This window comes from Meleagris gallopavo, chromosome 6 (genome assembly GCF_000146605.3).
Source record: "Meleagris gallopavo isolate NT-WF06-2002-E0010 breed Aviagen turkey brand Nicholas breeding stock chromosome 6, Turkey_5.1, whole genome shotgun sequence".
Classification (NCBI taxonomy): domain Eukaryota; kingdom Metazoa; phylum Chordata; class Aves; order Galliformes; family Phasianidae; genus Meleagris; species Meleagris gallopavo.
In genome coordinates, this window is record NC_015016.2 from 22,008,986 (window position 1) to 22,019,355 (window position 10,370).

Below are 10,370 nucleotides of genomic sequence, written 5' to 3' on the forward strand. Positions count from 1 at the left end.
TTCTACTATAATAAAGGCTTGATATTCTTTTCTTCTGTTAGTAAGATCAAACATGAAAGCAGAAAAGCAGAGTATATAAAGTTATAAAACCACTCTATCTTTTCCTTTGTATTGATGGGAACAGTTTGTGACTTCAGTATAAATAATAATTTGAGTAGACCTAGAAAATTTCAGCATGCATCTCCACCTTCTGAATAATATTTTCAAATGACCACTTCTTGGTTTAAGTCTCATCTTCTTTTAAATACTAATGCTTGACATGGATGTCAAGCAATGCATTTATTTTGCTTTTCAGGTTGGATCTGGTTGCTTAGTAACAGTTGAAAGTACACCTTCTCAATTAGTCGAAGGACCACTGGCTGATAAAGACCTGGCTCTTAAAAAGATACCTTCCTGTGAAGAAGCCTTAAAAAAGAACAAAAAGAGTTAAAACGTTGGACACAGTGAAGAAAGATTAGGTACTTGTAGGATAAACAGCATTCTGAGCAGTGCTTTTAATATTTAAGTTAACTGTGTGTGTATTTTAGATACAGATAAAAAAACATTTCGTATAGTTCTGATAAATGGTATAGAACATCTTAAGAGTAAAGCTATATTTTTTATATTTATAACTAATGTAAATATGGGGATGACATACTAATAAAATATCCTATATAGCAAAGTACAAAGGCATGCTGAGACTAAAGACTTTTGTGTGCTAGTGTCACGTTGCCCTGATCCACTATCAGCAGTTCTACTCTTTGGGTTTCCATCTTCTGTTGATGCACACAACACGCTGCAGATGTCTCTTTCTTTGAGCAGGGTGATGAACCTTCACTTAAATATACCCAGTGTTTCATTTTCCTGGATGATGTGTCTGCACTGGATAAAGTACCCGTGGTGTTTGTTCAAGTCAATTTTGTTTCCTGAATATGCCTTTAGCATTAGGACTTCAGCTAAAGGCTCACTGTCAAGCGTATCTGTGCCAGTGGTTTCTCTAGGTCTGTTAGGGAGACTAGCTGAAATGTTCTGTACTTTATAGGTTTCTCACAATTCTTCAACTGATCATTCAACTCTATTTATTTCATGGGTTTATTACTCGAGTTCCCTCGAGTAATAAAATCTATCTGTTTCACTGTAGCCATGCTGTGCTCCCTAGATGGTTAAGCTCCCTTAATTAGTTTTGCCAGGCTGGATGTTTTCTTACGCTGTGAACAGTACTCAAGCTAGTCTTGCATTTTCAAGCCACTCCACTCATGAGTCTCCTCAGATGCCATGTTTTCCAGCCATGACAGTGATAGATTGTATCCCCTTCCTTACCTGTTGAATGTATAAGTAAAGAACAGTCTTGTGCAAAGTATCCTTCTTAATGCACTGCAGTTCTGCAAATAACATGTTAATAGGCAAGGAAATGACTATTATACAGACCTTGTTGCATAAAAAAATATTTTAATTAATCCATAGCTTAGACTACACAGTGATAAAATACATAGCTTAGGCTGCATGGGACATTACAATGAACATAAACCTTCCCTTCAGCTTGACATCGCTCTTTGCAATTCTTACAACTAAGTTGATTGTACATACAACACAGTTTATAAAATATGCATGTGGACATTTTCTCCATTTCTTAATGTATAAAAATATACTGGGTTTCCATCAAAATTAACATTTAAAAAAAAAAAAAGTTAGAACCACACCAGTTGATTTGTCTAAGCATCTACAGTAAATGCTGTGCTTTTGTCGTCCTTCATTTTGACACTGCTTTGTTGAGGTATCTTTGTGTCCTCCCCTTTTGACCTAAAATGGGTTGGTGAGAGCAAACCTTGTAAGATTCTGAGAGAAAGGCAATTATTTTCCAAGCATTATGGCTTGGAGTGCTAGGATTAAATGATCTCCATTTCAGTTTGGAAACCTGAAGTATTTGACTGATTAATTAGGAAAGAAAAAATATGCCTGTTGCAGAGGAAGAAGGAAGCTAATAGATCTAGGGCTGGATAGTAAGATCTAAAGCAATCACCTATGTGATCTCAATTCGGATTCATCCCAAACTGGGATGACTGGAATCTATTGCTTTGGTGACTCAGTGACCATGAGCTCACGTTACATGTCAGTGGTTTCAATGAGAAGAGCACGGTTCAAATTGCTGGGGCTTTTGTGCTTCCCTTCTCACAGAGGGATGATTCCCTGAAGTTGAGACTGAAGTCTGAAGACTAGAAAACTTTTAGTATTGTAATATCCTTCATATGCACACAGTGATAAACAGCGTGCAGCAACTATTTACACACTGTCCCACATATATACCTGTCATTATTTACACCTCATATAGAAATTCAGTCCTCTAACAATTTTTGACTTGTATATTGTGAAAATAGCTACTGCTGAAGGATGCAAATACATTTGACAAGCAGAGACAAAAAACTGGGAATTAATATATTGCACTGTTGGAACGACCAAGGATGAGGATGAGACAGTGGTTTGGTTTAATGGTGGTACATAACAGACCAACATCATATCCTATAGTTACCTTCTAAAGTTCTATGTGAGTATGTGGAAGAATATCTGGGAGATACTAAATGTCTTCTTCCCATTCCATGGGATCTTGAGAGCACGCAGTCTACATACATATCCCAAAAATTCTGGGCCAAATCATTGAAAAGTTCATTGTGCTTGGGCTTGGGGGATTCTTTTAGGAATAACATGAAGTCCCAGAGAGCAATGACCGGATCCGCTACCTTGAGTTTCTTCATTTCCACCAGCCCCTGGGATGACACCTCCCAGCATTGGTGGTCAATCTGACCCAGGCTTGCAGGAGCTTCTTTTAGATAGTCTAGATTGGCATAAACGAGATTCAGTATCAGTACACAGCCCAGCTGAAGATACCACCTTCTCTTCCATACGAATTCCATACTCCAAGATGATACCTGAAAGAAGGTGTACAAAGTCACAGTGATTCTGCCATCGTGTATTTCATTCTCACCTGACTTTGAAGTTGCAACAGGGGGAGGTTCTGGTTGGATACTGGGAAACATTTCTCCTCCAAAAGAGCTGAGAGGCACTGGAACAGGCTGCCCAGGGAGGGGCTGGAGTCACTGTGTAGATGTGGCACCAAAGGACGTGGTCAGTGGGCACGGTGGGGATGGGCTGGTGGTTGGACTAAGTGATCTTAGTGGTCTTTACCAACCTTAATGATTCTATCATTCTATACCCCAAGGGATTACTTGTGCCTTTTGGTTCTGCATAGTACTCAGTTCTTACAGAGAAATATTCTGTTTCTAACCACGAAAGAGATCCCAGTCAGGTGCCCACCCACCTAACTCCCTTCTAAAACCTCACTTGCTCACTACACTTCAGCAGGCAGTACGACTATCCCACCGCTCAGTACAAAACAGACGAGTTTCACACAGGCAGTAACTAAAAAGCTGTAGTGGCAGTCATACTCACGACGTTCCTGTGGTGAGTTGAAGAACACCAGTGCTGAAATAACGCTAATCAGCCACCTGGAGAGAAGGCAAAGCGATTCCCGACCGGGCAGCGGACGCCTGGCTGCTGCTGGGCGGCGGGGCTGAGCGCGGCGCGGGCAGAGCGGTGTCGGCGGCAGCAGTCGAGCAGCAGGCAGCGCACAGCGGGGCTGCGACCGACACAGCTCTCCTCGCAGTCCCCTGCGCTCGGCGGTGTCACCTCGGGGAGGGCACGCGTGTGGGCAGGGCTGGGCTGGGCTGCGGGGGGCGACCGGGAGCGGATCTTTCCCCTGATCGGCAGTATGAACGCCCTCCTCATTTACAAACCCGCCATTCCCACCTGCAGTCCCGCCTGCCCGCCAGGACAGGCACGCATCAAAACAACAAAGCAGCGAAGTGACTCGCGGTACAATATGCACCCAGTACTCCGGTTGACGTTTCGCAGAAGCTCCCTGCTTTGAGGCTGATGTTACACCATTATTACTTTTTTAGATCCCTTGGATTCCAGAGGAGTTTTCAAAGCCACTTTATTGCACTCAGCCCCTCCAGACCCTGAACGCACACCAGTCCTGCATGCTGCAGCTCGCGTCCCTCAGTCCCCAGCCAGGTCCTCTGAGCAGGTGCTGAAAACTGAAGAGAAGCCGGATTGGTTACACTATTTAAAACAACTTCTACGTCCTGCTGGCAGAACGAGGTTAAAAACACTGCTTTGGTTTACAGGAGCAGCAGGGAGCCAAGGGCATTACAGTTTATCACAGCCTTTGAGATCTTGTCATCTCAGTGCTCTGTTAGTGCAAAGCCAATCTCTGGGGCAAACTCCTTTCCCTGGGTCCTGGCATTCCTCACTGGACAGCTTGGGCACGGCCACTCAGCCAGCTGGGTTTTCGAGCCCAGTTCTGTCTAACCCAGGGCCTAATTCAGCACAGATTGCTCATGGCAGTTCTGAAAGAGGAAGGTTGTCACAGCTGTTTGGCCTTAACAAGCAGATGATTCGATTTTTATACAGATTTTTCTGACAAACTTTTCAGCACATATATTGCAATCCTCCCTTAGATCACCAAGGAATGAATTGGGTATATTCTGAAATGCAGCTCATGTTTGAGAGGCTGCCTCATATCTTGCATGTGTGTTTTCTAAGCTCTGCAAAGAAGGCAATCTCTTTAAGGAAGGATCAACCTTCTGCCTTCAAAGGCATTGGGGTTTATTCAAAGTTTGTTAGAGCAAACCCAGCAGATGTAGCTGCTTGTCTTTCAGTCCTAAATTCCTTCCGCTGGGGAAAAGCCACAAAATCAGCTATGAGAAGCAGCAATGCCACTGATTGTGGCTCAGCACTGCTCTGGGGATCCTGTGCCTACTGAAGATGCCGCTTCAGCAGTGAAGTCCGCCAACATTGGTGCCTCAGAGCCGCTCAGAAACATAGACAAGAAAAACAGTTCAGAGCCTGAGAACTGCATATAGAATTTCCAGCCCTTTTCATGCTGTAAAACATAGAAGGAAGGTCTTCCCTCTCCCAGTAAAGGCTTGCAGGGGCTCCCAGCGTGAGAAGTCTGCTGGAATACTGGTGGCTCAACACCAGTGGTAACATGGGCTTGCGATGTGCTCTGGGGTGAGTCCCTGTAGTTAATTCACTTTATGTTTGTGTCCAGATGCCCACTTATCCACAGCCCTGTGGCTTTTACTAGTGATGAGATTTCCTCGTCTGTTTACATAGAACACCAGAATCTGTCCTGTGTGATGTGTGGATCTGTGGATGTGAAGTGTTTCAGTGTCCTATGGTGAGAGGAATGGCAAACAAAGCTGCTCTGCAGAACCATGTTTGGAAGCCAAAGGCAAATATGTGCATGGAAAGCGCAGGTAGAAAACCAACTTCTTTTCACGTGCAATCATTCTATCACAACATGGGGCAAATACTTTGTACACAAGTAGCATTCAGGCCACTGAAGACCAAGTGCTCTGTGTCACCTGCTTGGTGGCTGCCATACAGAACTTGTGTTTTTATAAAGCTGTTTTGGTGCTCACAGCTGATGTTGAGGGTCTGAGGCACTGACAGGATGTGGGCAGACTCACAGCTTTGCTCCTTCTCTTCAGCAGCTCTCTTTCAGCCTGTGAGTGAGGAGAGATCCCTGCTGAGATGTTGCCTGATGGAGCGCAGTGCCGTACACCAGGAGAGGGCTCATGGAGCTGAACTGCATTCAAATTCCTTTCTTGAATTCAAGTGAATTCAACAGCTCAAGAACACAATTCAAGCTTCATTTTTCTATGCAGTACATTACCATCTATGAAAAATAATATAAACAGAATGCACTCAAGCATGTAAAACTGGTAATGGTCTCAGTTCCAGAAGGTCCTTTTACTATGGGAAAGCATGGCTGATGGGAACATGGACCAACATGCAGTAAAATTGGGTCTATCTCACTTTCATAACATGCTTTGGTGGAACAGAACATGACAGGAACAGCCTGTTCTTGTAACTGAAAATGTACTGACTTCTACCATGAAAACAATGTATACAGGACTTAAAGGCAGACACAAATCTGCTCTGAAATGGTAGTGTTCAGAATAACCAGCAATCTGCAGAAAGCCTTCCCAGCTTAGCAATATAAACAGCTTCTATGCCTTGTTCCAAAGTGATTCCTACACAGCCATACAGAAGAAAACATTCAGAAAACTGGAGTAAAGCTATCTTACATCCGAACTCCCTGTTGAAAGAAGCTAAAGCTGTGTTAGCTCCTTCATATTCTAGAGCAGCATTAATAACCAAGGAGCCTGAAGCACTAAGCAGGTTGTGCAAGGAACCTACCTTTAAGAAAGCTCAAGTTGGCTTTTGATATTCAGAGTTTAACTTAAGAAAAGCTTTTCCTCTTTTTGTTTCCTTTATGAAATATCAAATTTATTAGCCATGATTCAGCTTGCAGAGGAAGAGCAACAATTTGAAAGGCAGTGTCCAGATTTGGAGGCCGTAAAATTAGAACGGCACATAAAAAAGCAAATAGGTGCTTTACCACTACAGCAGTTCCTTCCTGCCACTTAGTTCCCACTCCAGGCATGTAGGTGTGTGAGCACTGGCACAAACACAGTGGTTCCTTCTGCTCCAACTGCCACTGATCACAGTCCTCAACTCCTTTTCTTCATCATACAAATTTATTTTTATCACTTCTTCACTACATCTCCTAATTAGTTAATAAATTTGCCATCATATTCCAGAACACAACTGTAGTAGTCAAAATGTTAAGGGACTTTTTTTTTTCCTTAGGACAAATTCTTTCAAACAAAAAATCAGCCCACTATTTCAAGTGCCTTGTCAACAGCAATGTACTCTCAAGATTCTATCTGCATCAAATTTAGCTTGGAAAAAAGGAGGCATCGGGGAGACCTCATTGTGGCCTTCTAGTACTTGAAGGGAGCATAGAAACAGCTGTTTACTAGGGTGGATAGTGATAGGACAAGGGGGAATGGTCTTAAACTGAGACAAGGGAGGTTTAGGTTAGATCTTAGGAGGAAGTTTTTCACACAGAGGGTGGTGACACACTGGAACAGGTTGCCCAAGGAGGTTGTGGATGCCCCATCCCTGGAGGCATTCAAGGCCAGGCTGGATGTGGCTCTGGGCAGCCTGGTCTGGTGGTTGGTGACCCTGCACATAGCAGGGGGGTTGAAACTTGATGATCACTGTGCTCCTTTTCAACCCAGCCCATTCTATGAATCTATGATTCTATGAAATTGCTTTGATGAAATCTAAAAAACTCACCTCTTTGGCCAAGAATGGTTCTGAAGACTGACTTACACGTTTCATTTTCCTCATGCCATCAATTACGTTTGACAGTCAGGCACAGAAGGATTATCCATGGAAGAGTGCTACCTGCTACACAGATGAGCCATGAATTTAAACTGTCAGAGATCAAAATTATTGGTTGTTAATAATTGTGAGGGATGTTCCAGGAAGCATACAGGATGGAACTAAAGAAGCACAATGAAGAAAGACATTGATTGCATTTACTAGGTAAGCATTGTTATTAAAATTTCTGCTTCAGAACAAGATCCAGGAACATAAATCTGTGATATCTTCATAGAGTCTAACACATCCCAAAGCTACAGAAACCCTCAGATTTTAGGTGAAAAGCCTTAAAGTAGGAGACTCTGGGTATATGCTTAGGAAAGCAGATTTTTTTTTAGTTGGTGCCTCAATATAAATCAAATTTTGAGAAAATTTGTGCTATATTCCTCACTCTGCAGGAGTTCAGGAGGAAAGCAGTAGATATAGCGCACACCGGGTATAAACTCACCAACATCAGCACAGTGTTTCACACAGTTAGTCTTATGAGACTGAAAAAAGTCAAAGGTGACTTTCTGTGATTTTAAGCAACCCACCTGACAGCCAAAACATTTCCTTCAAAATTCTTCCAATGTCCATAGTTGTCTAGCACAAGTTTTGAACTGCTGCACTGCAGCTCAGTCCTTTCATCACTGCAGTTGAGGCATCTCCATCTAGTGGCACTTCATAGTACTGAAGAGTCTGTCCTCATCAGTGATAAAATCTCTTCCTTTAATAATAATAATAATAATAATAATAATAATAATAATAATAATAATAACCACAGCGATAGAAATAATACAACAATTCTGGAGAGCATCTGAACTTTGGATATGCTGATATAGTTACTTCATTCAACCTTTATTTCCATTTGTGGCATTGTAAGGAAGCATTTTCTACATGTTTGTAAAGTCAAGGGAAGAGAATCAATCTGTGTTTTTTAATTACTTGAATTCTACTTTAAAATAAAGCAGTGACACTACAATGATTTCAGTTCAGTTCCAAATATTTCCATGCATATTTCTTTTTCCTTAGACTGTGAAAAACTGCACATAAAGTACAAATACAAAAAACAGTGGCTGAGAGCTTTAAAATTCTCATGGAAAGAGGTTTTATGGTTTCTTGTTGCTAATGTTGGCGACACAATGCACTGCCTAGTTATTTATATCGTGCCAGAAAAGAAATGGAGAACTGTGATTCTATGTAGCAGAACTTTTGTGAGTTTCAAGCTATCATATACAGGATTTGAAGAATGCAGCAAGAGCAGAAATAGCAGGAACTGAAGCTTTATTGAGAGTGGAACTCAGAATATGTATTGACTACATATTAAATCAGTTTGGAAACACTAACAATCTTTTGTATGGCTGATTTACAGATATCTCTGTGCCTACACATCGCACACTTTGACACAAACAGGATTCAATCAATACCAAGAATTGAGTCACCCTCCGCAACACTGATTAGCAGCATCTGAAGTATCTTGTGTGTGTGCTCATGTACTTAGCAGTATAAAAGGTTCCAGAAAATGCACAATGGCACATTTCAAAGGAAATGTTATTTAACTTCTTGATGGTAGGAGTTTGTTGATGTGAGCTTGCTCAGTGTCAAAATAAATCTAGAGTTGAAGTCAATGCATTTCATACCTTCTATTCACAACATATGTAGATCAGTTTTTCTGTATTTCTCTCTTTTCAGGTTGAGCTGTTAATTGATGACATGTAACTGAATTAATGCTAGTTAGCAGCCCTGCTATCATGCCTGGACTACTCTACACATCAGACCATTATTGGGTTTGACCTCCTGCTGTGTGTTAGGGAAACGCAGCACGTGGAAGATATGGTCTGTTAGGTCGACAAGCTACAGATCCCATCACTCTCAGTAGTCATAATCAAAGAATCATGAATCATTTGAGTTAGAAGGGACCTTCTCCTGCAATGAACAGGGACACCTACAGCTAGAATGGGTTTCCCAGAGCCTTGTCCAGCCTGTCCTTGGTGCCTCCAGGGTTTGGCATCCACCAGCTCCCTGTGCAGCCTGCGTCAGTGCCTCACCACCAGTTTTTGTGAAAAAAAAATCTTTGTTATATACTGTCTCAATCTCTCCTTTAGTTTGAAAACATTACCTCTCATCCTATCACAACAGACTCTGCTAAAGAGTTGGCCCCCTTCTTTCCGGTAGATCCCCTTTAGATACTGACAGGCCACTCTCAGGTCTCCCAGGACCTTTCTCTTCTCCAGGCCAAACAGCCCCAGCTTTCTCAGCCTGTCCTCATAGAAGAGGCGTTCCATCCCTGGTAGATCATTTCTGTGGCCCTCCTCTGGACATGCTCGAACAGGTCCACATCTCTCCTGTACCGAGGACTCCACATCTGGACACAGTACTCCAGGTGAGGACTCACAGTGCAGAGCAGAAGGGCAAGATCACCTCCCTGATCTGCTAGCTGGACTTCTTTTAGCTTGTCTGGGTCTCTCTGAATGGCATTCTGTCCCTCGGATGTGTCAGCCAGACCACACAGCTTGATGTCATCCGCACATTTGCTAAGGGTGCACTCAATCCCAATGTCGATATCATTGATGAAAATGTTAAAGAACACAGGCACCAGTACTGAGCCCTGAGGGGCACCATTCGGACACTGACCCACTGAGCTGAGCACCACTCTCTGGGTACGACCTCACAGCCAGTTCCTCATTGAACAGTCCACCCACTAAGTCCATATATTTCCAGTTTGGAGAGAAGGATGTTGTGAGGGACTGTGCCAAAGACCTTGATGGAGTTCAGATAGATGACATCAGTTGCTCTTCTCTTGTTCACTGATGCAGCAATGGCATCAGTGATTCACAATGAATTAATTTAGCTCTATTATAATGATGCAGTAGTGCTAAATTCAAAGAGTATTTAGCTCAAAAGAGGAAGAACATAGCATGAGAAACCACAGTAATTAGATGTACCTTCACTAGTATCCAAGGAGAGCACGGAAATTATGATTTTATCCTGAAAGAACTTTGCTGATAACCTTCTTGCTGCCTGCAACTCCTCCATGACTTTCTCACATACCATTCTACCTCTAATCTTTCCCTTTTCCCTTTTCCCTTTTCCCTTTGCCTTCCCTTCCCTTCCCTTCC

At 42.5% G+C, this 10,370-nt stretch overlaps 1 protein-coding gene across 1 annotated transcript in view; it reads left to right on the forward strand.

Moving 5' to 3' along the window:
* Positions 1-5,224: 5,224 nt before the first annotated feature.
* The window catches only part of LOC116216768 (cilia- and flagella-associated protein 69-like), a 10,961-nt gene continuing 5,815 nt past the window's right edge, over positions 5,225-10,370 (forward strand). Inside the window, exon 1 of the mRNA XM_031554034.1 lies at positions 5,225-5,294. Coding sequence (XP_031409894.1) covers positions 5,225-5,294 — 70 coding nt within the window. The remainder of the gene's footprint in view (positions 5,295-10,370) is intronic.